This window comes from Zootoca vivipara, chromosome 12 (genome assembly GCF_965207765.1).
Source record: "Zootoca vivipara chromosome 12, rZooViv2.hap1.1, whole genome shotgun sequence".
In the NCBI taxonomy this organism is placed as follows: Eukaryota; Metazoa; Chordata; class Lepidosauria; order Squamata; family Lacertidae; genus Zootoca; species Zootoca vivipara.
In genome coordinates, this window is record NC_142595.1 from 12,509,619 (window position 1) to 12,536,755 (window position 27,137).

Below are 27,137 nucleotides of genomic sequence, written 5' to 3' on the forward strand. Positions count from 1 at the left end.
GCACACACTAACCTTCTCTGCACATGCACACAGGCAAATCAGACCCGTTTACTCCGGTGGAAATCAAGGCGGAATATACACGCTCCCAAATCATGGAATTGTTTCTTCTTTCAGGAAGATTAGGCCAGGAGCTCAAGTTGATTCAGGTCTCGGGATGAATTGGAGATTCAGCACTGGAACATGGAAGAGAGGAAGAATGCCTCTGAGTATACGCAGAGTGCCTACCATCATTACAGGGTAACCTGTAGTTTTCACCAAAATTCACCCCCTTCGTTCAACGTATCTGGGATTAAGGAGCAAGGATGACCTATTTAGAAGAAATGGGGAAGTGTTTGGTAGCTGATGCCAGGTCAGTCAAATCAGGTGTGGTCTTGCATAGTCCTCATGTACTTATAGACTACAGTATGGTTACCAGATGTCCCCATTTCCCGGGGACAGTCCCTGGATTTACAAATCTGTCCCCGGACAAAATCCGTCCCCAGAATGTCCCCAGATTTCATTTAATGTCCCTGGATTTATATTTTAAGTGTCTTAGATCAAATCAAACTTTATTTGCGTAGCCGACAGGCCATAGCATCAAAAGGACAAACACTAACAAAAATGCATTACATATATGGTTACCAATAAAAGCTATTAAACCTATTAAAACCCAAGGTAAAAGCTGGGTTATCATTAATCGATGTCCTTCTGTCCCATGGCCGGCGACCTTCTCTCTGGTAGACTGTTCCGGGCCGGTTAAGTGTCGTAGATTTATTAGTAGGGAATGAATGTTGCCTGATTGGTTCAACGGCACAAGACATCATCATATGGGGTCTTCCGGCGAGGCAAAATGGCGGGCGCCACGGCAGCGAGTAGCTCCTGAAGCCAGCCAGAGCCAACTGCACTACCAGGCTTGCTCTGGGCTGCTGAGGCTGCCACTGCCAAGGGGGAACCGGGGATGCCCTTGCGTCACCTGGGAGAACCACTGACCGACCCCCCCCCCCGCGACCCAAATCGAGCCGGGAGCGAGAGCGTCCAGCCACATGGCCGAATGCCCAGCGGCGCTCTCTCTTTTTAAAAAAAGTGTCCCCGAATCTGGTAACCTTAGACTACAGGGTCAAGTCAAATTGGTAAGCAAGCCTAGTGTGCATATGTTCTCCTGAAGCATATACCTCCATTCACCTGCTTGAGGAGCTAGGTCTCCTGCCAGGTGGATTTTCAACAGCACCTCTTTGTCTTATCATGCCACAGTTAGGGTTGTGTGGGCTGATTAGATATGCGTTGGCAGACAGAAGATCCTGTCTTGAAACATGGGAATGGAATTAGGGGACAAATTAAATGGCTTTAGGTTCTACCTTCTGATCGAATTCTACGTTCACCTGAATAGTTTCAGGAAGTCTGGCAGTGAACTGAAATCATTATCATCATCAATTCATTAATTGCCTTCTAAGCAACCATCACAAGGCTATGTACACTAAAAAAAATTTTATATTATTTTATTTTTTATAATTTTATATTTAAAATTAAAATGATGCAAAGTAGACACTTGTGGTTAAGACCCATTTATCCAGCTCGGAACGTCTGTCAGAACAAAAATGTATTCAGGTGGTTCCAGAAATTGCAGATAGTGGGGGCCTGTTGTATCTCCCAGGGAATGCTGTTCTACAGAACAGGGGCAGCTACATTGAAAGCCCTGCTCTAAGTTATTGCAGAGTGGGCTTCTGAGATCTTTGGAACTTGCAGGAGAAACTCTCCCACAGCAATCCACTGAATGTATAAGGGATAAGGCAGTCTCTCCATTAATTGCACAAATCAAATGTTGCTAAATTGAATGCACAATACGAAGTCCCTCCTCCAACTCACCCTATGGTAGTGCTTAAATTTCTAAATGGTGAGATTTGAAGTTTATTAGGAGTACCCTCTCCTGTGCAATCCAAACTGGGTAGGGGCAGTCTGTTGGTACTCTGTGGTAAAGAGGGAAAGGTAATTTGCACGTGCTCAGAGACACAAATGTATAACTGTAGGATGGAACATTTGGTGTAATCTGTTTTCTGGGCACTATGGGGGCTAACATGTTCCATTAATTAAGGGATGGTCCATCCTTAATGATATCATAGAATCATAGAGTTGGAAGAGACCACAAGGGCCATCCAGTCCAACCCCCTGCCAAGCAGGAAACACCATCAAAGCATTCTTGACATATGGCTGTCAAGCCTCTGCTTAAAGACCTCCAAAGAAGGAGGCTCCACCACACTCCTTGGTAGCAAATTCCACTGTCGAACAGCTCTTACTGTCAGGATATAATGGAGTGGCAACACAAGCTGCAGCGCTGAAACTTTTTCCAGAGAAGAATGTCAGCAGGTACAGCACCTGAGCTCAGGGTGGTAAACATGAGCATAAAGCACCTCACTTTAGTGTGTGCCATCAGGTAGTCTAGGCTCAGATAGTGGCTGGCCCAGTGAAACTCATGGCTTATCATATCTTTCCAGCCAGAGCCCAAACCTGCTAACTCCTAAATCACCTTTTGCCAGTTTACTAGTCTCTGACTATTAGCACACCACAGTTGCAGGTTCAATCCCCGTATGGAACAGCTGCATTTTAGGGGGTCAGGCTAGATGATCCTTGGGGTACCTTCCAACTCTACTATACTACAAGTCACCACATGTGACTGGTTTGTTTCAGTACGTTAGAAGTTGCGGCAGGCCCTATTCTAAAAAGTGCAGGGCATTTAAAGTGCAAAGGTTCTGTCTAAGAATGGCTTTTATAGACTTCCATTTTGGCTGCAAGTATACAGCAATAGGACATGTGAGAAACCACAACATGATTGTGTGTTCATTAACAGTTTGTTGATAACTTTGCGTATAGCATGCAATACATCCCAACTTACTAGGGTTGCCAGACTCAATAGAGGACAGGACTTCTGTGCCTTTAATTGCCCTGCTCTCTTTTGAGTCTGGAAACCTTAAAGAGAAACCAGCAGACCCTTTGTTTAATTTCCAAGCAAAGGGTCTGCTGGTTTCTCTTTAAGGTTTCCAGACTCAAAAGAGAGCAGGGCAATTAAAGGCACAGAAGTCCTGTCCTCTATTGAGTCTGGCAACCCTAAAACTCACTCCCCCAACACCCACCCAAGCCTCCCCATTGGCCCAAACATAACCCATCCCCACTTCCCCAAAGAAACAAAAATTGGAATGGAAAATTTAAAATATTAGTATTAATCATTGGTTGGCATCCATCTGCCTCGGGAGACTATAATAGAGTGCACCTTTGGAGGTGATGTCAATTTGTGTATCAGAAATATTGGTTTGTGTGATATCTCTCTCCTTAGTGCTAATCTGCATACAATTCTATGAATCCACCCCAAATCTGTTTGAAGCCCCCATCTCTCAGAGAACCCTTTCATGAGCAGCCAGCGCAGCAGATCATGCATCCAACCCTTCCATCTTTGGTGTCATCCTAGATTTCCAGCGCCTCAAGATTATTATTTTAGGCTGTCAGCACAGCTTTGCTAAACCACCCCCTCACATGGTCCCCATTTATATGATACGTAGGCCAACTATCAGTAATCTCTGAAGTGCTATCCAAAACTAAAACGCATTCTACTTTTTCAACCTCTTTCCAAAAAGAGGCAACAACCGGGCGCTGTGAAAACAAAGTAAATGACTTCACTCTGATTTTATACCACCAGTTCTCATCATTTGTTTGGATCCCCAAGGCTTAGACGGTGCCGGTGTCCAATACGTCCTGTGGATTAACTTTAAGGGAATATCCAATGTGGGAAACTTGAAATTGCATACAGCAGGCCTGCAAAACACTACCTGAAATTTTGAGCTCTGCATTTTCCCGGAATCTAATTTCATTTCTAAATTAGGGATTAGCTTGTTGTGCATCACAGAATACAAGCGTTTGCTGGATTTCCAGTGGGTCCACTGCATTAAGCACATTTGGGTCAAACGTTACCTCAGCTTTATGCTCATGTTCTACGTTCTGCCATGACACTCCTGCTGAAAGGATACATTTCTCCTGTAATGATTTAAACGTGTATTATTTTTTTGTCAAAATCTGTGAGCAGGGTGAAATATGAATTTCCACCCATGAGGCTTTGCTCTGTTCAACCTGCATACATAGCATAAGTTATCTCTAATTACAGAAGAGTTGGACACGACTAAACAACAACAAAGAAGATATGGAGGGGGGAAAGCAGAGCATTCAATTCTGAGGCGAGCACAATTTGAGGGAGACGTCTACAAAAGCTGGGCAGCGTTATAGCATTTTTGACCTTCTGATACCAGTATGCCCACCATAAAAGTTGCCAGATGTTACACAGGGTTGGGCAGTTGATCGGTTTTGAGCCGCAAGATGGTTTTGTGACAGAAATGTTAGTGAGAAAATGATTGACAACAGGAGAGTGAACAGAGGGTCTGGAGGAGTGTGGCAGTTGGGAAATGAGTTTGAGATTCTGAGGGACAGAGAGGTGGGGGGAGGGGCAAAGAGAAATGAGACAAGGGAAACCTTAAAGTATATATTTAAAAGTTAGGACAGCTATTGTGACATTTAAGATATGGTTATGTAAGGTCAGGAAACGAGAACTTTTAAGAACTCTGTATATAAAGATGACTGGCTTAGAATGTTTCTTTTCTTCATCAGGGACCTACGTTTAACGGTCTTTGCTCCGATCTGAGAGGATCCCAAAGCAAATATAGCTCAACTCACACATCTGATGTAGATGTACTCAAGTACGGTAATAATATAAAGGGAGAAGGAAACTAATCTCTTTTGAGTCAATAGGTGGCGATGGCAGATACTTTGAGGGGAAACCTTGACTCCATGGAGCGAAAGACAGACTTTTTGCAAAGGATCCTGGGAAGTCACCATTTTGTGGGTTCTCGAAGCGCGATATATTAATTCCTATATATTAATACTGCAAGAGTAGACTCCCAATTTAACAGCAATGTGGAATTCAAGGGTGCGAGATATTCATATAGAGAAGCAGAGATTCATGGAATTGGAGAGTGGAACCCTTGCCATGCAGGAATCTTTTGCTCAATGTGGGGCTCAAACCCACGACACTGAGATTGAAGAGTCTTATGTTCTACCAATGGAGCTATGCTCTCCATGAATTCAAAATATAGAGGAATGAGTGAATTTTGGTAACCAGGACCTTAAAGGAAAATGACACGGAACAAGTGCAGTCAAATGTTTGCCGTTGTTTATTTCGGTTCAAAGAGAAGGGGGCGCAGAGCAGAAAAAAGCCGCATAAAGCAGCACTCAAGTCAAAGAGCACTTGTAAGGATGCAATTATGAACCCTGACTCCGTAGGCTACTGGAGGAGAAAGGAAGAAAGGGAGGAGAAAGGGAGTGAGGGAGAAAGAAGCTCAGAGATGTTCCTGTAACCCTAGTCCTCCTTGCAGCCTGAGATCGGCTGCTTTCTGTCGGAGCACAGAACAGAGCTGGGATTGCTGACGGAGGTCCCTAGCAGTGCAGCATCCGTCAAGCTCTTGAAGGAGCGATGGGAGGCCCTTGCCGGCTCACACAAAAGCAGTCAATCCCATTCTGACATGGAAGAAGGGCTCTTCGCCTCAGGAGAAAGACTAGTCATTGGGCAGAAGGGGGCAGAGAGGCCATGGCTAGGGCCTAGACCCAGTTGCTGTGGTAACACACCAAGCTAGCTCAAATATATCCATGAAAGACAAGCAATGGCGGCCCACAGAGCCCAGCAGCGTGGGAGGGCTATGTGCTTGCCCATGGGGAAGCCAGACATGCTTCTTGATTCAATACTTAGGGCTGGGAAAGTCCCAAGAAATGCATGCGTCCTTCCCTTGGTAGGGAGAAGGAGCGGCCACCTTGCCCTGGATCAGCTGCTGCACTGTGTCTTGGAGGCAGCCAGTGTCTGTAGCAAGAGGCTCAGAAGACAGACTGTCCCGAGTTAAGCGTGATGGGCCAAGGTTGCTGAATGGTACCGCAGAGAAGCCGAGGGGCCTGGAAGCCATCTGGCTGTCACACCGATTCAGAGGGCATCCTCCTGGTTCCCAGGGAGCAACTTCTCATCCGGCAACCTGTCGTTTGAGGTATGCTCGGATAAGGCTCGCTTCTTTCTTGTCTGCCCATGCAGGCTGCCCGAGAGCTTGCGTTTCCGAGGCAGCACAGCAGGCTGAACTAAGAGCCCCCTCTCTTGGGGAACGGCACCATGGTCAGCCTCGGCGGAGGCGGAGGCCTCTGAGCGAGTGCTGGCAACCAGTCTGCCCGCTTTGTGATGCTCAGATGCTGACCCCTGGGAGGAGCCAAATGGCGCTGGGTTGAGGAGCATCTCTATGGGCAGCTCTGCAAGATGGAGAAAGTCTTGGTCCTCGAGCAAGTGAGCTGAAGCCTCTGGGTCAACAGCCTGTCCTCCAGCAAACATGCAATAGTCCTCCAAATGAAATTCAGAATAGTCACCAATACAGGCACTGGGAGGCACCCTAAGAGAAAGAGAATATAAATATAGCAAATGATATAAATATAGCACATTTGGGCCCCAGGTGAATATATTTTTCGTACCTTAAAAAAAAAATAAACCCATTATTTTAGTGTTCCCAAACCAATTATCTGCTTCTGTCCAGTTTTTCTACTGGAAGTTTTAATTTTATCATATTACACAAAGAACAATGTCATTGGACTGCTTTATCTAGACTAAACAAAATAAAATGGCCCCACCCTGCATTTTTTTCTTCAGTCAGAAGCATGACCATAAGACAGATACTCTTCTATATTTTTCAGCCACCTAGACAAACTTTTGCCACAAGCAATGAAGGGAATAATAGAATTAAAGAACTGGAAGGGACCCCAAGTGTCATTTAGTCCAACCCCCTGCAATACAGAAATCTCAATTAAAGCATCCATGACAAATGGCCATCCAACCTCTGCTTAAGAGCCCTCCACCTTCTGGCGAGTCTGTTCCATTGTTGAACAGCTCTTACTGTCAGAAGTTCTTCCTGATGTTTAGTCAGAATCTCCATTCTTGTAACAAGAATCCATTTGTTCAGGTCCTATCATCTGGAGCGGGAGAAAGCAAGCTTGCTCGCAACATCCTCCACGTGACAGCCTTTGAAATATTTGAAGGTGGCTATCATATCTCCTTTCTGTCTCCTCTTTAACCAGGCTTAACATACCCAATTTCCTCAACTGTCCCGCAAAAGGCTCCAAATGTGGTCTGACCAAGGCAGAATAGAGAAAGACTATTACTCCCCTTGATTAGTGTTTTTAGCTACTGCATTACACTGTTGATTCATGTTAAGCTTGTGATCTAGTAAGACCTGTAAATCCCTTTTACATCTACTACTGGCAATCCAGGATTATGCTGCATGAAGAAGTGCTTCCTTCTGTCCATCCTGAGCTTCCTGCCAAGTCAGTTACTACAAGTGTAGCCAGGCAGCAGATCAGAATCCCTGAATATAGCCACAATACTCATCAGATTTATGCAGTGGTTCCTCAGTCCTTCAAAAAGAGCTGGATACTATTAACTCTTCACCCCCTCCAAAACCCTTAAGTTAAACATTCACCTCAGTGGTGGAGAGGAGGAAGAAACCACAAAATCATTGGTCAGCTGAGAGAGGATGCTGTCCACGAGAGTGTAGTGGGACGGATCCAGCGCAAATTCTTTATGCCGTTTACTTTGAAGGTGCTGCAAAAGGCAAAATGGCTGCATCAGAGGCAATGGGAGAGGTCTGAAGATGGGAAGGAAATGAAATATTCTGTACCAGCAAACCTCTTTATTTAAGCATCCAGACAAAATAAATAAATGAAGAATTGCCTTGTTTAGGAGCTGGGAAGACTGATACAACCTCAGGAGCTTACCCACCAAAGAAAAGCTGCTTTGGTGGGGAGATGGAGAAGGAGACTAGAACTGCCAGAGGAGAGGAAGTAATCATCAGTGCCCAACTGAATATGTTTGTGCCAATATTTAAGAAACTGGACCAATTGGGGGTTTTGCATTCTGCGCAACAGAAAACCACTGGTCTCCAAGGAAGTTACCAGACTTTTAATTCTCAGGAGGGGTAAACAGAGTCACGAGGACTTGTCCTTCCTCCCAGTCTATTCAGCACTGAATACATTTATTCTTCAGTGACATCTGCACTACCAGGCCTGGGAGACATTAGTACCCAGAGCTGTGCATATGCTGGGATTCTGTAAGAGCACAGAATGTGACGCTGTCACAGAACGTATCTTCCTGAAAAGCTCAGCTTCTTTAAAAACACAAGCAGATTTATCCCTTATGTTGCAAAGATGCGCCTGTTAGTACATGCCTAATGGTGCTGATGTCTCCAAAGCCAGACAGTTGGCTGGATGAGAGCTGGGTCTGAAATTCCAATGGGAACTTTTCAAAGTGGTCACGTGTGTGTGTGTGTGTGTGTGTGTGTGTGTGTGTGTGTGTGTGTGTAAAGGCAATACATATTCAGGGGATGGGGGTAAATTGTGAAATTTTTGGAGTGGCAAAGAGCTTTACCTGAAAAACGGCAGCAGCAACAAAGACTTTCAATTTCCTTTATAAAAATGGAATTCTATTTCCACCCACCTCCATATAAAATTCACCTGGAACAACACTATGCTGTGATGCAATGCCACTCAGAGGAGTCATTGCAGGGCAGATGTGGCCACCAGCTGTTTCGAGGAATTTTGGGGTAAAGTCATTCTTCTGGTAAAGCTCTTCACCACTGAAAATTTAATATTCTCCTCATGCCTCCTCCAAAAATTGCATAAATCCCCCCAATGCTGTCATTGCCTGCAAATACAGGTGAAACTCGGAAAATTAGAATATCGTCGAAAAGTGCATTTTTTTCAGTAATGCAACTTAAAAGGTGAAACCAATATATGAGATAGATGCATGACATGCAAAGCAAGATATGCCAAGCCTTTATTTGTTTTAATTGTAATTATTTGTCATTAGGCAGGTCAATTATAAATGGAATGTAGTTAATGAAATGTAATAGCGATGTTAATTGTAGTATTATTGTAACTATTTGTTTTATTACTGTGGAATTTCCAAAAGAAAGCATTTGTAAAAATTAAAATTAAAATTAAAAAAATAATAAGTTGCATTACTGAAATAAATGCACTTTTCAACAATATTCTAATTTTCTGAGTTTCACCTGTAGGTTTACAAAAAGAGCAGGGGACATTTTCAGCATAGCATCAGGCTGAACATGATATAAATTGGTATAGGAAAAGGCTTTAGTACCCTGCCTAGCTTAGACCTAGTACTACAATGGAGCAGAGGTTACGTCCTCCAAGGCCGAAGCTGCAAGGCCTGGTGTAGCTTTAGTACATGCAGTTCAGAATATAGGTAGCTGTCCCAGGAATGAGCAGACACTGGTATAAGTGGGCTTGTTCTCTTTCAGCCCAGCTCTGAGGCCTTTCTTACCGTCTGCAACTCTGCGAAGACTTCTTCACAACATTCACAGTAGCCTTTCTGTGGTTTTGGCATGATACAGCAGGCCGAAGGAGGGAAGAGTTCATTGGGTGACTGTTTGCTTTCAGGTGCTCTGCAGAAGGGGCAAAACATACGTATTCAGAACATTCCATTCCCCTGGTGCACAAACCCAGTATCCTACTTTGTTCCCCCCACCTTCAGATTTGTCGACACAATTTAAAACTTTTATAGTCTCCTCAGCACTTGGGAGTCCCATCCAGGACTACCTTTGGTTTCTGAACTTCCCTTTTTACACCTGCAGCAAAAATAGCTGGTACTATGGGCAAGATTCCAGTTTAACTACCTGGTTTCTCCACCACATAGACAGATTTTATTTGTCCTGTATATTTATTGGCGGGTGGCGCTGTGGGTTAAACCACAGAGCCTATGGCTTGCCGATCAGAAGGTCAGTGGTTCGAATCCCTGCAACAGGGTGAGCTCCCGTTGCTCGGTCCCAGCTCCTGCCAACCTAGCAGTTCGAAAGCACGTCAAAGTGCAAGTAGATAAATAGGTACCGCTCCAGCGGGAAGGTAAACGGCGTTTCCGTGTGCTGCTCTGGTTTGCCAGAAGCGGCTTTGTCATGCTGGCCACATGACCTGGAAGCTGTACGTCGGCTCCCTCGGCCAATAATGCGAGATGAGCGCCGCAGCCCCAGAGTCGGTCACGACTGGGCCTAATGGTCAGGGGTCCCTTTACCTTTACCTTTTTATATTAATTGGCTGAGTTTCATAAGTTTTCCTCCCACACCATTAGCTACCTTACCCACCCGTCCCCCACAAACACTTACTTTGAGCTGGAAGAGGTTCGTGGGGGTTGAAATGGGCTATGTCTTCTCAGTGGCTGGAAATACAGTTGGGGGAAATTCTTGAATTGTTGAAAGAATGGCCTGAGTTGCCTAGACAGAGAGAAAAAACTCTCAGCAAGTACTTGGGAAATGAACAAGAATGGCCCTTGGGAAGTCAGCGTGTACAGAGATCCACCTACAGGACCTTCATGGGGGGATAGCTGGGCATCATGCCAAGATGGGAGACATCATTGCCCACTTCATTCCCCCGGACCTCTCAATGGGTTTACCAGAGAAACCATTACCCATCCCCTGCATTATGTGGGAAAGTAAGAAGAGGCCAGGGCATGGGGAACTGGATCAGGCTAGCGAGCCAGATCCAGAACTCCCCCATGGACTGCCTCGACAGAGCCAGATGACATCAAGTTTCTAGTCTTTGAGAAATTAATAGGCAGGGTAGAGTCCCGAACTCCATGACTCTTACCTGCTCTCATCTTCAATTTTCAGGAATGGCGCTTTCAGTCTTACTACTAGGAAAGAAACATAAGAAGAAAAGCAACTGTTGGCAGCTCTCGTTATTAAAATATCAGAGGAAAGATAGATACAGCCACCACCACCCCAGACTTTGGATTAGTGGAAAGGTCACAGGAAGCTAGGCAGCCCGGGCACCTCTCTTTAAAAAGCTAAGCATCAAGTCATTACAGATTTGAGGAAATTGGGAGGTGGGGGGGGGGAGGATTGCAGTTAAGCAGCCAGCTCTGGGGGGAAACAGCTGAGCAAGCTGTTGCAGGTGACTGTTACTTAAACACTGTGCAACAAGGCGATTATTATATTAAAACAACAGCCTGCCTCATGGGCAGGCACCATGCCAGCACCACACCAACACTGCATTGTTAGCAAGTGGGAGACAGTCCAGAACTGGCAGCCACAATAGCACATCTCCAGGGAACAGGAGATGCGGCTGGACCTTGTTGCCGGCACAAAGAAAGCCCATCAGCAATTTTAAATACCAAGGGGACACTGGAGATTTCCCTGGAAGGGGGGAGAGGCTACAGAGAGAGTGAATGATGTACAGTGAGCTGTATATTTTTAGGACCTATTTTATGCTTGTGATTGGAAGTTGTTTTTAATATTGTGTTTTAATTGTTGTAACCCACCCTGGGACATTAAGAGTGAAAGGTGGATAGATAACAACATAATCATCACCACCATGGCATACAAAGCATATGCTAAAATGTACACAAGAAAAATAAATAAGTTAGCACAGTGGTTTTCAACCAGTGTTCTGCGGTACCCTGGGGTGCCTTGAATGATGGTCAGGGGTGCTGCGGGCAACACTGGCCTCTGTTCCTCTTTCTTTCCCTCCCTCCTCTGATGCTCTCTTGCATCTCTGCCTCCCTTAGGCTTACACAGTTGTTTGTTGCAGCAGACCTGGCTACAAGCTCCGCAGGCAAATGGTGCCTCTGGAGCTGGTCAGGGGGTGCCGGTTGCCAGAAGCAGAAGCTGAGGTAGCCCAGCCAGCCAGTCCTTGCTGTTGGGAATGGACAGACAAGTCCCAGGTCCCTGTGGGGCAGTGTGAGGAGGCACCTCTCTTTGGGGCAGTGGGGGCAGCTCAGAGACCAGGGGCGGCAGCAGTGACTGCCCGGAGGACTCCCAAGTAGAGGGGAGAGGAGGCTGAGGAAGCACTCCACAAGAGAGGGTGTTCGATAAAGGGTGAGAGGCTGCCAAACTCTGCAGGCAAGAGGTGACATAACTGGGCTCCTGAGACCCACAGGAATGTCACATAAATAATTTGTTGGTCAAGGGAGCCGTGGACTCAAAAAGGTTGAAAACTTCTGAGTTAGCAAAACCCAATGGAAGTTCCGAGCTCTTATTATCGCTAGGCTTGGAAACATGCAACACTTGTTTGGAAAAGCAAGACGAAGGGATGGGACTTTAACTGATCTGGACAATGCTGCCTCCTACCCACAGATCGGCAACTTTTCTTCCTATTTCTTGCCTGCAGCGAAATTTTCTCCCACAAATTCAGAGTTGTGTTTTTTTTAAGTGTTCAGAATTGGAACTGACTCGAGTCTCTTTATTTTGCATGAAGTGATTTACAGTATATACATTTTCTTGTAGCAAACCTCTCTGGCTTTCTCTCTCCCTCTCATTTAAGCACAGAGTGTACATCACCAAACCGCAATATGAATTTGGAGTTTATGCAAGGTGATGGGCAGGTGACAACACAGGGCGCCCCCTGGCCTTCAACAACACTGAAAGCTCCATGCCTACCTTCTGAAGGCTGGAACCCAGAAGCAACCATCTTCACCTAACCCAAGGGAAATACACAGTAAGAGATGTCAGGACAATGAATGTGCAGCAAGCATTAAAAAGGCTGGCAGAGGCAGGGGAAAACAAACTAAATGCACACGGCAGCAGAGGTCTTCAAGGTTTCTGGCAGCTAGTCCCAGCAGCACTGACCACCAGTGCATGTAGCAGGTGATGTCCCAACCCATTCTCCCAGTGCCACTGGTCAGGGAACAAGCTTGTTCACATGACAGTTTATGTAACACTGGAGCATATGAAAGTGGGTTGTGCTGGTGTGCTCTAGAACTAGAAGCCACAAGCCCATGGAAGAGGCGGAGCTCTGTAGTCTCCCCAAACCCAAGTTCAAATTCTCAGTCTTCTCTACCCCACAGTTACATTGTGCTTTTGAGAACCTGTTTGCATAATAGGAAATTATCTCCTAAGAATTGGCAAACGCCTGGAAAAACAGCCTCAAAAGTCTTCTACCTAAATCTCTCCTGCTCTGGGGTGGGACAAAAACAGAGCCTGTTTGTGGGAAGCCAATAGGGCCACAATCATTTCAATCATGCGGGCACCTAACCTTCCAGGCAAATGGTGTCAATCAGCCACAGAAAGAAAGGCCATGATGTATCCCGCCCCTCCTGCAGAATTTACCACATCTTAAGCGTGGCATTTCCCGGGCCTGTTATGATCCTGAAATCATAAAAGCTGCACGAAAATGTACCTCTTAACGTTACCAACCTTTGCCGCGGAAGGGTGCTTCTTAGACAACAGTCGTATGTAGGACAGCATTTCTGAGGAGGAAGGAGCCATTAAGGAGCCCACATTATATTCTACCCCCTAGAAAAAGATAAGAGTAGGGGAACAGGAGCACAACCTAACTCAGGCAGTCTATACATTGCTGGCTTGAAACTCAGGAAGGCGTTTCTCAATTCAGATCATATCTGGGTTGGGAAAGAACGCATCAACACACTGTATTTCAAAAGAAACAACAGGAAGCTATTGATTATGGCTGAAATCATGTGTACACCGCTTCTCACGCCAGTGGTGGGCTTGCACTGCATGTGGAATAAATGGGAGTGTGGACACAGCCTCACACTTTCAGCACTTGGATGGGGGAGAAGAGAGAGGGAGGGGGAAAAGAGGCTACACCCAGTTATCAAACCAACTCTGAGCACTTGTTAGGTCACCAACCTTTCAAGCAGCTGCTGCGGCTGTGTCCTGAACAGCAGCTTGATCAGCAGAATCAAGTGATCACACTTATTTTCACACCATGGAAAAAGCTATCTTAAAACTTCATCTGCTAATTTCTGCAGATCAAGCACAGGAACAAGGTTGATCAGCCGACAATTTAAGTAAGCTGTGTCAGAAACTGCCAGAGGGATTGGAACATGCGTAGGCAAACTAAGGCCTACATGAGTAGAATGTGTCCTTTTATTTAAAATGCATCTCTGAGTTATTTGTGGGGCCTGCCTGGTGTTTTTACATGAGTAGAATGTGTGCTTTTATTTAAAATGCATCTCTGGGTTATTTGTGGGGCATCGGAATTCGTTCATATTTTTTATCAAAATATAGTCCGGCGCCCACGAGGTCTGAGGGACAGTGGACCGGCCCCCTGCTGAAAAGGTTTGCTGGCCCCTGGATTAGAATGAGGCATAAAGGAGAGATGGGGCCCCACAAATAAGGTGAAGTTCATCTAATGTTTGCATGAACCAACAAGCGCTCAAGTTGAGGAACAAGCCTTCTTTTCTCCCACCCCAGCTTTTTCAGATGCTCGCTACTGATGCCACAAAGAACTCTGCAACATCTCAACAAATTTACCCTGCAGGACACCTGCTAAATATACTTAACAATTCTGAAACTGAATGAGCAAGACAGAATATGTGCATATCTTTTTAAAAATTTTATGCACACATTGTACAGAAGCAAAGCTTTTTGTATAGCGAATCACAGAAATTACCTGCTAGCATTTGCTTATGTCGTTCCAGCCTCCCTGGTAAGGAAGAGGCTGGAACTACATCAGTCTTTTGGTCCAATTAAGGCTATGGTTGCCAACTGACAGAAGAGAGGCCCACCCCGTTGCATTTAGCAGCAGACTGGCTCACAAAAATACAACTCGGCAAATGAGGCATTTCAGTGGAGAAGAATGTCTGTTGATCAATCTGCTGAGCCACAGGAGTCAGAGCTAGTGAGACAGTCAGCAATCCTAATCAAGACCCATGCAGAAGAGAGTGAGGGAAAATCTCCCCGGCAACCACCCCATACCAATGAAAAGCTCTTCCATCCATTGCTCTCGCCTGCCACCTTCCGGCAACAAAAAAGCATTGCGCTATTTCATGCAGAAAAGAGATTTGCCTCTATAATGCGGTGTTATTGATTGAAATCAAGGCGATTTAAATCACTCTGGGAAAAAGACCAATTTAAATCATTGATTTACATCAAGTTTCCCGTTTTGAAATCCATCATTATCTGAGCAAGCATGCACTCTTAACTAGTTGCTCAAATAACGAGCATATTGGTCTGCATCTAAACAGAGTCCATATGTAGCACAGGAAAATGTCTTATATTGGCCCACCTAGCCAAGTACTGTAGTTTACTCTGGCTGGCAGTAGCTTTACAGGGTCCAACACAGAGAACTTGCCCATCACCAGATCCCTGATCCTTTAAACCAGAGATTGAACCTGGAATCTTCTGTGTGCTAAGCACACTTTCTGCCAGAGCTAAAAAACCTACCCTAAACCTCAAGGCAAGTCAAAAGCAGAATTCAAATCCTTTGGCATTGCAACCCATATTTTAGGATAAAATAGGTTCAGATATATCAAGATAAAATATAAATTTAAATACAAGTTTTCCATGAAAAAGGTTTGCTGATTCATGCAAAAACAGAATTGAAAGGATTTATAGCTGAATGCATGCAAAATGGACACAGATTAAAATAGACACATCTATCCCTAGCTCTGTCTCTCATCATTTTACACCCTCTATGCACGCCAGAATCTGCCCAATGTTCTCTTATTCACCTATTATTCAGGATGATGCCAAGTACTGACCTGTGAGATCCAGGTTTGTATCCCTGCCCAATTACATAGCTCACTTAATACCTTCAGACAAGCACCATCTTTAGCCCAACTAGCCTCCCAGACTGTTACAAAGGCAGCATCAGACAACCCTAAGCCCCTATAGCAGGGCAGAAAATTTTATATTAAGGTTTTTTGTTTTTTTATTAACGTATTTATTAAGGTTTTTTATATATATAAAAAAAGAGAAATATAAAAAGAAGAAACAAAAATGACATACAACAAAAAGAAAAAAGAATACAAAAACACACAAAAAGAAGAAAATTTTACAAAAACAAAAATTCATATTTGATATCCTTATTACTAATCTAATCTGTTGACTTTTATATTAAGATTTAACAGGACCTCGGGGTTGGAGAAACTTTCAAATTGCTTGGAAGAATGAAGCGCACAAATTGTGTATTCCAACCATGTTGTTGTTTAGTCATTTAGTCGTGTCTGACTCCATGGGAACCAGAGCACGCCAGGCACTCCTGTCTCCTGCCAACCTAGCAGTTCGAAAACATGCAGTGCAAGCAGATAAATAGGTACCACTCCGGCGGGAAGATAAACGGTGTTTCCGTGTGCTGCTCTGGTTTCACCAGAAGCAGCTTAGTCATGCTGGCCACATGACCCAGAAAAACTGCGGACAAACGTCGGCTCCCCTGGCCAGTAAAGCGAGATGAGTGCCGCAACCCCAGAGTCATTCATGACTGGACTTAACTGTCAGGGGTCCTTTACATTTATACTGTATATATACACAAAACATCAGCTCACAGAAGTTGTCTCTCTTAGGTAGGGAGCCCTGGTGGGAATCGTGGAGCCACGCTGGTAAAATATTTAAACCAGAGATTGTATTGGTAAAATATTGGTAAAATATTTAAACCAGAGAGTTCTTCCTTTCACTGTCAGACTAAAATGCTTCTTTTTGCAATACATGATCTATCTTTGCAAAGCCATCTCCATGGACCCCCCACTCCAGATTAGAAAAAGGATACCATCTATGTGTATAATCTGTACCCCCCAGGATCGCGCAGTGGCAAGGATGCTGTTGCCACAGGTGCTATCCTGAAAGAATGAAAGAAAAGAAAAACAGAGAATGTATATAGCAATTACTAATCAGAGCGCCTATAACAAATCATGTGGAGCAGCGAGAATACTTTTCACGAAACAGGTGAAGGACCAAGGTAACTCACTGAATCAAAGGTTGTCTTGCCAGTACTCTGCTGTCTTAGGAAGGCCAACCCTCAACTTTCTCATGGAGCAACAGACTACCACTAATAGTGACTGGCGTTTGTCTGGCATACAAGCTCATACCACCTAGATTATCTTTGACAATAACACTGAGAGCTTTCTGTTTCCCCTGCAGCACATGAAACTTGTCTGCTCGGTGGGCATATTTATGTAGTATGTCTGCTCTCTGGATTGCATGGGGGAGACCTAGATTATTAAAGTATCTATTTGTTTTGTCTGTCACCTGACACAAGGCAATTTACCATCAGATTTGAAAACGTACAAAATTGTTAAAAAAACATCCACAATTAAAATCTAAACACTCTAATAAATATATGATAGAGAGAAAACATCTGCTTCCAAGGGGGAGGGGGATATTACAGTATTAGCAACCCAACCCAACCCTAGCCTTGACTCATCTTGGTGAAATTTCATTGAAAGCCAGGATGGAAATTAAAGCCTGAACCTGGCACCCAAAAGATGTCAGTGCTGGTGCCAAGAGGGCCTTATCTGAGAGCATTGCACAGGTGAGGGGTGGGGTGGGGGGACAGAAAAAGGCCCTCTCTTTATTGTCATCCTCCAAGCCTCTCTCAGAAGAGGCACAAGGAAAATGGCCTCAGTGACACTCATAAGCATAGCTGCCAAGTTATCCCTTTTTAAAAGGGATTTTCCCTTATGCTGAATAGGCTTCCTCGCGAGAAAAGGGAAAACTTGGCAGCTATGCTCATAAGGTCCTGGTATAATCTTGCCAGGAGAAGCAGTCAATCAGGTATTGTGGTTCTAGCCTGTATAAGTCTTTATAGGTTAAAAGTAGCACCTTGAATTGGTCCCCAAAACCTATACATAGGAAGTGCAGTTGTGCCAATACTGGTGTTAGTCCCATGGGTAATCTGGAGGCTGCATCGACACCAGGTATCGCAGTAATCCAATCAAGAGGATACTGGGAAATAGATCATCACAGCCAGGCCATCCCTGCTCAGATATGGGTACAGCTGGACCACCATCCAAAGCTGGGGGAATACATTCGTGCCACTGAGGCCATCTGTGTCTATTACATTAACCCGTCTCAGTCGGGGTTAAAGCTCAGTTTTGAGACAGAGAGAGTACAACCCTGTTGCTTTTGCTTGATCTCTCAGTGGCTTTTGATACCATTGGCCACGGCGTCCTGAAATACTGCCTGCCCCTGTGCAGTACTATAAGATCACTTAGATCAGGGGAAATTCAACTCATGGGACTGCACCCTAAAGAACATTATTGTATTTTTGTTCTAATGGATATTGTTTTTATATTGTACATAGATTAGAGTTTTTTTTACATCTGAATCAGGAGACGCAGTGCCTGGATGTAATGGAGAGCTGGATGAGGGCCAACAAACTAAGACTGAATTCTGGTAAGGAGGCAACTCTGCGAGGAAGTGATTCCCAGGCACAACAGATTACCAGTTCTGGACAGGATTGCACTCCCTCCGGAGGAACAGGTACGTGCTTTCGGGTTGCTTCCAGAACCATTTTTGTCACTGGAAGGCTAGGCAGTCTTCCTGGTGAGGAGCACCTATTACTAACTTAGGTTGGTATGCCAGTTACACCCTTACCTGGACAAGGTTATCTTGGCTACTGTGATTCATGCATTGGTAACCTCACAACTGGACTATAGTGAGGCATGCATTGAGACTGGACTAAATGCTGCCACTGGTACAGATTGTTGCTAACTAGAGTACCTGGACTCGCACATATTTTACCTATAAGGAGGGAGCTACAGCAGCGGTGGATTAGCTACTGACCCATGTTCAAGGTCACATAAAAGCCCCAATGATCTTGTGACCAGGTTACCTGAAAGACCATCTGCCCTGTTAAGATAGTTTGGATCATCTGGGGAAGTTTTACTTGAGGTTCTGCACCCTACAGAATATCAACTAAAACTGGGCATTAGCCGCTGCTGCCCCCATTCCCTCTCTAAATCACCCATCAGTTGCTTCAAAATACCTATTTTTGCCCAGGTTCTCTATGACTCATAAAACAGGATTTCTGTTTTTTTATGATACTGTTTTACGTAAGAGATTTTAAATATTAAGCAGTTTTTAAAATGCTTATAAATAAATGAATAAAGCAACAGAAGAGGACCCTAGAGAATCCTCAATGCCACAAACTTGATCCTTCCAGGGTGGTGCAGCCTCATTTAGAACAGGCTGAACTCCACTCATCTGGTCAGGGGAACCACCCACTAACTAACTACCAGCATCTCTGTCTTGTCTGGGCTGAGCTTCAGCTCACTGAATTATTGTTCAGTTTAAACGTTAAGCAGGGGCTTGAGCTAGGTCAACTCTGTTGTTTCATCCACAACTGTGACCCATCACCCCGCCACAAGGATGAACAAAGTGATTGGTAGGGTTGCTCACCTGCCCCCTGATGGCTTTATGCAAGAGCTTTTTCCCACGACTGATCAGGTTCTGCATAAAGAGATGGGGAGGGGAAAGAATTGGGGCAAAGGAAAGAGCAAGTTAAAACAAATGGAGAAATCAGATTTCACTGGTTTTGGCAATGGGTTTTATCAGTTTCTATTCATCACTTCTTCATATGCACCCACCCTTATTAGCATTAGGCTTATTTGTGCACTCTTAGTTCAGTTTAACGGGTTTTGGGGCATCACATCTGGACTTCTAAAAGCAGAAGTGGGAAGGGATGGTTGGATTACATACATACATACATACAGGGAGCAGGAACAGGAATGGCCAGGGATGAAAAAACAAAAACAAAACTTATGTCAAGGTCAGCAAACGGAATGCCCATCCAGATTTCTCCTTCTTAGAAAAGACATAAGTGACAGTAAGCACTTGAAAACCTGGTTTGTTTGAAGTGAGATATTTTTTATGGTAAAATGGGGCATGGCTGTCTGATGCTTGAAACCCTGTCCCACCAGAAGGGTGTTTTGCATCCAAGGCAACAGAATACCTCTTTTTTAAAAAAAATATATATGCTTTTTTTAAAAAAGCAGCCTGCAGCCATTCTTCCTAGCTAGCCCAAACACTGGAAGAAAATGTTTATCTGTCTGGATAAAACCTCTGCAGCTTATTAGGACTAAGGAGGCTTGTGCACATTTTTCTACTTTTTAGCCTAAACAATAAAGTTGTGGGAGGGCGGGAACCTCTGCACTGCTAAGTAAAACTGCTTTTGGGCAGTGGAGAGAGATAAAAAGGCTGAGCTAGACATGACAATTGTGTAAATTGGAACTAGCATGCACTTTGCTGTTTTTGGTATACAGTACTGTATAGCCTAAATAACATCAGGGCTGGGGGGAAAAATCTCCCCATTGGCGACAGTGATGGGTGATAAACATGGGCTTCCATCCTGATGGAAAAGTAGGGGGGATTTTTGCTGGTACCATGGCAGAAGGGAAAGGACTTAACTCTACTTCTGGGTCACTGCAGGCCTATCTGTGGTTGTTTACAAAAAGATGCCCGCTTGTTTCATTCACGCTATTAACATCACATCTGATTCGGTCCAAAGATGGGCCAGTGTCCTGCCTCAAACAGAACCAGAGCCAGAGAACCCCTTCCATTCCTTTCATTCTTGGTCTCCAGCATGAAAAACAGAAAAGAAAAAGGTACTGGGAAACATGGAACAAGTGAAGTTTTTTGTTTTTGTTTTTTAATGAACCAATCCATCTTTTAAAAATGTCAGTTGAAAACATGCTTCAAAGCCCAGAGGTTTTCTTTAAGAATTCAGAGCAAACACAAAAAAAGGGTTGCATTGGCAAGGTTGATATTTAAGTATGGTAGCCTAGTAATTCTCATACTGAGCGCAGGGGCTGCTAGCATGCCACAAAAAGGAAGTTAATTTTTAGGGCAGTATTCAATGCACTTGTCCCATCAGCACAAGGACTTTTGCCCAGGCAATGGGATTTCCCCTCTCTCTCTTCCTGTGCACCATTGTGGTGTACTGCCATACCTTGGTAGTCGAACAGAATCCATTCCAGAAGTCTGTTCGACTTCCAAACATTTAAAAACCAAATTGGGGATTCTGATGGGCTGCAGGAAGTTCGAGTTCCAAAAGAACATTCGCAAACCGGAACACTCACTTCCGGGCTTGCAATATTCGGGAGCCAAAATGTCCAAGTTCCAGGGCGTTCGGGATCCAAGGTATGACTGTAATTGCTAGAGTGTTGGACTTGGACATCGGTGATCAGGGTTCTTATCCCCACTCTGCCACGAAGCTCACTGGGTGACCATGGGCCAGTGACGCTCAGCCTAACCTACTTCACAAGGTTGTTGTGAAGGTAACATGGGGAAAGAGGAAGAAGTGTGCATGCCAACCCTGAGTTCCTTGGAGAAAAGGTGAGACATAGATACAATAACAAACAAACTTGTTCTGGGTTTCCCCCCAGCTCTCCAGATTTGAGGAGAGCACTGGAGGTGGTGTGGTGGGAGTTCCACTGTGGAAAAATACATAAAACTCCCAGTCCTAGTCCCCCACCTCCCGCATCTCTTACAGTGTCTATTGGCTTGTGCAAGGGACCCATTTTGAGCTCTGCAGAAGTCCGGGGTCCAGCTGGAGCATCCTTCAATGCAGAACTACTTTGCTTTTCCATCCACCTCTCCCGCCTGGCCTCTTGGCTACTGGAGACAACGCAAGTCACTTCTTTGCTCAGAAAACTTTCAACAACCTGGAGCCAGAAACAAACAGGAAGACAGTTTCACAGCCGATCACCGGGGAATGGGGCACTTGACTGATTAATGGTGGACATTTCTTGCTTGGAAAGAATCACAACAGCTACACACACACCATGCATTCAAAGCACTTTCCCCCGAAGAATCCTGGAAATGGTGGATTGTTAAGAGTGATGAAATCTGTAGCTCCATGAGGATTAACTACAATTCCCAGGATTCTTTGGGGGAAACCTACGGTGCGTGTGTGCTGCCAATCCTGCTAACAAACAACCCTAAATCGAGAAGGTTGATGGAAGACCAACGGTATGAAGGCTACATACACGTTATACCTTTAAAGCATGTTTTCCCCTGCAAAGAATTCTGGGCACTCTATATAAGGGTTGCTTGCTGTAACTGCAACTCTCTGAAGGGTGAACTACAGCACCCAGAATTATTTGAGGGAAATAAGGTGCTTCAAACGTGCTTTAAAGGTACATCATGTGTATCCAGGCAAAATTGTCTGAGCCTGTCTGTTCACACACATCATGCAATATCCACACAATGCCAAGTGGATTCCCTCAGCAAGTTATAATCAGTGCAACCAACTAATGCTTCCAGTTCATTTAATAAAAAAAATCTGACTGATAATTTGGAACAGTTGACAATTTTGTGGCAATGTCTTTCCTGTTCTGCTTCGAAAACTGCAGCGCCTTAAGGAAAAGACGACAGCATGCAAGGAAAAACTTGGTATGTCCCAGTTTCCCCTGCGGTTAAGTTGCAAGGGGGTGGCCAATAGTACTGAACTTTGAAAAGACCATGCACATCTCTTGACTGAGCCAATAGTAAGCAAGCACGTTTAAACTGATGACTGAAATACACTGAATACCGCCCCACTTACCCATTTCTGATCTAACTGTGCTACAGTGCTGAACTAGTACAAAGAAAAATGTTGGGACTCATGCCTGTGTGGAAGCCACACCTGCTTCCCCGGGAGACATTGCACTTCCTGGTGCAATGGGCAAACTCTGTCCACTCATGGATGGGGGACACTCATTCTGCATATGCTCAGAGGCATTCTAGATGGAGTCCTCCCTGTTAAATTGGTTCTAGTTACAATTATGCCTGACTGAACTGTAACACTGGCTTTCCTAACGGAGATCAGTAAGAGAAACAACCGCACTGTACTCACCCCACCCAGCTGCTTCACACACTCTCCCAGAAACTCCAGGTTCTTGCCCCTGGGGAGGTCCAGGTAGAAAGATTTCCCAACCAAAGGACGGCTTCTGGCTGAACGCGCAGCCTCCTCTCGTTTCCTTGTCGCTTTCATCTGGCTCTTCTGGGCGTGGCCATCTAGGCTGGCTGCAAAGTAATGAGGGATGTCGTCCAATCACAGTCTTCTTTTTTACTCAATTGCTCAAACACTTGCTTTCTTCTCTGTTCTCCTCTGCCAGCTATTTCTGTTCGCCACACCAAGAGCTAGTGTGGTGTAGTGGTTACAGCAGGGATAGTCAACATGGTGCCCTCCAGTTCTTGCACACTACGATACCCATCACCCCTGACCATTAGCAATGCTGGCTGGGGCTGATGGGAGTTGTAGTCAAGAACGTCTGGAGGGCACCACAGTGGTTACTCCAGGAGACCTGGGTTCAAATCCCCAATCAGCCATGAAGCTCACTTGGTGACCTTGAGCTAGTTACTGTCTCTCAGTCTAACCTACCTCACAGGATTGTTGTGAGGGTAAAATGGGGAGAGAACAGTGTATACTACCTTGAACCCTTTGGAAAAAGGCAGGGTATAAAGCAGAGACATCACCTTGCCAACAAAGGTCCATATAGTTAAAGCTATGGTTTTCCCAGTAGTGATGTATGGAAGTGAGAGCTGGACCATAAAGAAGGCTGATCGCCGAAGAATTGATGCTTTTGAATTCTGGTGCTGGAGGAGACTCTTGAGAGTCCCATGGACTGCTAGAAGATCAAACCTATCCATTCTGAAGGAAATCAGCCCTGAGTGCTCACTGGAAGGACAGGTCGTGAAGCTGAGGCTCCAATACTTTGGCCACCTCATGAGAAGAGAAGACTCCCTGGAAAATACCCTGATGTTGGGAAAGATGGAGGGCACAAGGAGAAGCGGACGACAGAGGACGAGATGGTTTGACAGTGTTCTCGAAGCTACCAACATGAGTCTGACCAAACTGCGGGAGGCAACGGAAGACAGGAGTGCCTGGCGTGCTCTGGTCCATGGGGTCACGAAGAGTCGGACACGATTATACGACTAAACAACAACATAAATCCATTAATTAATTAATTAATTAATTAATAGAATTTTGTAAATTGATGTGACCTTGCCCCCTATGTTAAACATTTGTGAGATTGATGGTGTTCTACATATTGCATCTTTGCTGTTTATAACTAAACGTTTATTGTAATCATTCAGAGTGACTTGGTTTCATTATTGGGTTGAAGGCAGAGAAAGTTTACAGGGCAATCCTACATATGTCTGCTCAGAAGTGTGTATACTACAATGTACAAATTGCAGCCTTAAGCTATCCTTTAATAAGCTACAATGCTATGCACACTTATCTGGGTATAAGCCCAACTGAACACTCTAAGATTTACTTCTGAGCAAACATGCACAGGATTGCAGTGTTAGTCCCTTTGAACCCAATGGGACTTAAGTTGTGCCCACCGATTTCACTGGGACTAAAGCACCCTTCCTCTGCATCAAAACCATAGCTTGCCAATATTCTGTTAGCAGATATTATTTCACCATCTATTGAATTTTATGTTACCTGATTTAAAACACTACTCATGGGGACTTATTTACATTGGACTGAATTGTTACAGGATGTGATTTATGTTGTACATTATTTCATCACTTCTATGGGTTGTAAATTGCCTCGAGTACAGCAGTGCAAAAAAGCAGGTAATGAATTAAAAATGAAACGTGAAAGGAACTCCTTACCCTTCCTTTCTCTTTTAAAGCCTTAAAAAGCTTTGGGTCAAAGTTATTTGAAGGCCCAAGAGCACTTTGAGCGCAACGTCTGATATCAACACAAAACCAACTCCTCAGTGTTATCAGCCCAATCGTATGGAATACTGTCCCAACAGAGATTTAGCAGGTGTATTCTGTATTAATCTTTACTCTTTAAAAAAACAACAACTTCTATGCTGCCAGGTTTTTGTAGACAATTTTGTTACAGTCAGTTGGTGATCTGTGGTTTTGTTTTTTGTTGTATTTATGTTTCATAGCTGCCAAGTTATCCCTTTTTTTAAGGGATTTTCCCTTATGCTGAATAAGCTTCCTCGCGAGAAAAGGGAAAACTTGGCAGCTATGATATGTTTGTTATATGCCAAACTTAATTTTTTAAATAAATTTTTATAAACCAACAGGTGGAAGTCCTGCTTGTCACCAAGTGCAATTAAATTGGCATTTAGAAAGGGGAGAACATTTTCCAGAGTACCCCAAGGCTCTGGAACTCTTTATCAACTGGGCTCTTGGAAAGATCCGAGAACTCAACTATTCTTGCCAAGTTTTCCTTGAAGAATTTTGGAATTAAAAGAAACTGCTGTATTTTCTTGCTGCTGTTGATTTTGATTATATTGGACTTTAATTTCATCTGTCTGTTTTATTATGTATTGGCTTGTCAATCTTTATTATTTGTGATTGCATTAGGCTGCTTTTATGGATGCCACTTTGAGAGAGCTTTTGCTTTTAAAGGCAGCACAGAAGCATTTTAAATAAAAATAAATCCACAGTTATCTATGCTGGCTAGGGAACTCTGCCTCATCTAGAGATTGTGTGCTGTGTTCAGCTTTTATTCAGATTCATTTCAGTGGGTCTACTCTGAGTAAAATTAGAAAGATAGCTGAATATAACCCCATTGCTGCATTCACTCACCAAGATTTTGCCAGTGCTGAAGTGTCCAGTCAGCCATTTTAGCAGAGAAAACTGGGATGGGCTAGGCCAGCAGAATCCTCAGCATTAAAAAAAAATCACTTCAGAAGGCTAAAATAAAAGGAAAATAAAGTTAATCAGCCTTGAAGTTGTCACTTTCTGAGGACATTTGCTGAAGCTCCAAGAATATTTAAAACAAAGAGTTCCCAAGAGCACAGATAAAAGTTCTGCTATACTGCAGACGAGAAAACCTTCTCATATTAAGGCAGCCAAATGCACTAACATTGTAACAGGCCCTTAAAGAGAGAAAAACTGCACCCCAAGCATACCTCAGCCAACTCACAGCTTTCTTTTTCTCCAAATTCACATGACAAAAACTGCTTTGTTTTCACAATGACCCCCACCGCACCTGCCCTTGCAGGAACATTGCCCATTCAAGAAAAGAATACACAGTATGTAACTGGGGAATCATAACCCTTGCATTCACTGGGAAATACCAGGCAAAATCATAGCGGGACCCATTAACATAGCGAAGGCTTTTTAGCAATACTGTGTGAAAGAATAATAATAATAATAATAGTAGTAGTAGTAGTAGTAGTAGTAGTAGTAGTAATGTATTTATACCCCGCCCATCTGGCTGGGTTTCCCCAGCCACTCTGGTTGGCTTCCAACAGAATATTAAACTACAATAATCTATTAAACATTAAAAGCTTCCCTAAAGCTTTTGGTCTCGTGAAAAACACTGCAATTGAGTAAAAGGCTTTAAGCAGATCCCATCAGCGGGATCCTCAGCCAGCATTCCTTAAAAACCGAACGTTCTACTTACATGTAAAACTTTCTTCCGCCCATGAATTTAAGACCTTGTTTTCCCGAAACTGCCAATGAACCAAGTTTAAATTTCCTGCCAATAGCTATAGTTGTTAAAGAGTTCGTGAGCTACGGCGGCCGGGAAGGGCAAAACTGAGGGGAGAGGGTGGGGCTTGAGAGGGGGAAGCTCACATAGGAAACTCCTCCAGATGCAATTCGGATCGCGTTTTGCATTGGAAAAGGGAGCAAGAGTGCGGCTTCAAATTAAAGGCGAGAGAGGTTCACTCAACACCACCTCTCTGCCTCTGATTTCCTTGTTATTCATGGTTACTTCATAAAATAGGCTACATAATCCTATGCTGCAGCTATGCTCTCCCACCCACTAACTGGGAGCTCAGTGGATTTATTGGTTATGGGGCTGAAAGTCAACTACTCAGGCTCTGATCAAAACATAGCTGCCAAGTTTTCGCTTTTCTCGCGAGGAAGCCTATTCAGCATAAGGGAAAATCCCTGTAAAAAAGGGATAACTTGGCAGCTATGGATCAAAAACCATGCCCTCACATGGCACAAGGGTGGAGTGCTGATGTATCCTGTTTTACATGAACCAGTCCTCTTTTGAAAGGGCTGTCCACTTAAAGCCATGGGAGCAGCCAAGGGAGGGCAGGGGGGCAGCTGCCCCTCATACACATATAGAAAGGTAAAGATACTCCTGACCGTTCGGTCCAGTCACAGACGACACTGAGGTTGCATGCTCATCTCGCTCTATAGGCCGAGGGAGCTGGCGTTTGTCCACAGACAGCTTCCGGGTCATGTGGCCAGCATGACTAAGCCGCTTCTGGCGAACCTGAGCAGCGCATGGAAACACCATTCTCTTCCCCCCCCCCACATAAATCCTGGCTACGTCCATACTTGAAGCCCAGTTTAAAGATGATGCACCAGAAGGGGTTTGGATTAGATGACCCTCAGGGTCCCTTCCAGTCTGACTCTGCATTTAAGAGGAGCATGTTGTGC

The 27,137-nt window shown here is 44.4% G+C and overlaps 1 protein-coding gene across 1 annotated transcript; it reads right to left on the minus strand.

Annotated features, from left to right (window-relative positions):
* Nucleotides 1-5,163: 5,163 nt before the first annotated feature.
* Nucleotides 5,164-26,281, minus strand: DBF4B (DBF4B-CDC7 kinase regulatory subunit). Its single transcript, XM_035135105.3, has 13 exons — nt 26,146-26,281; nt 25,323-25,430; nt 22,615-22,784; nt 21,269-21,442; nt 19,179-19,229; nt 16,549-16,618; nt 13,236-13,288; nt 12,480-12,516; nt 10,690-10,735; nt 10,209-10,316; nt 9,374-9,494; nt 7,515-7,636; nt 5,164-6,434 (listed from the first exon to the last, which is right to left on the minus strand). Exons 2-13 carry the CDS (start codon nt 25,357-25,359, stop codon nt 5,984-5,986), a joined length of 1,440 nt encoding a protein of 479 aa, XP_034990996.3. The 5' UTR covers nt 25,360-25,430; nt 26,146-26,281; the 3' UTR covers nt 5,164-5,983.
* Between the last annotated feature and the right edge of the window lie 856 nt (nt 26,282-27,137).

Coding starts and splice junctions, on each gene's coding strand:
- DBF4B (XM_035135105.3), bottom strand. CDS start 25,359: ATGGCTGACTGGACACTTCAGCACTGGCAAAATCTTG. Junction 16,619..19,178: donor ATAAAGCCATCAGGGGGCAG/GTGAGCAACCCT, acceptor TCATTCTTTCAG/GATAGCACCTGTGGCAACAG. Junction 12,517..13,235: donor AGCACCCTTCCGCGGCAAAG/GTTGGTAACGTT, acceptor CCCTTGGGTTAG/GTGAAGATGGTTGCTTCTGG.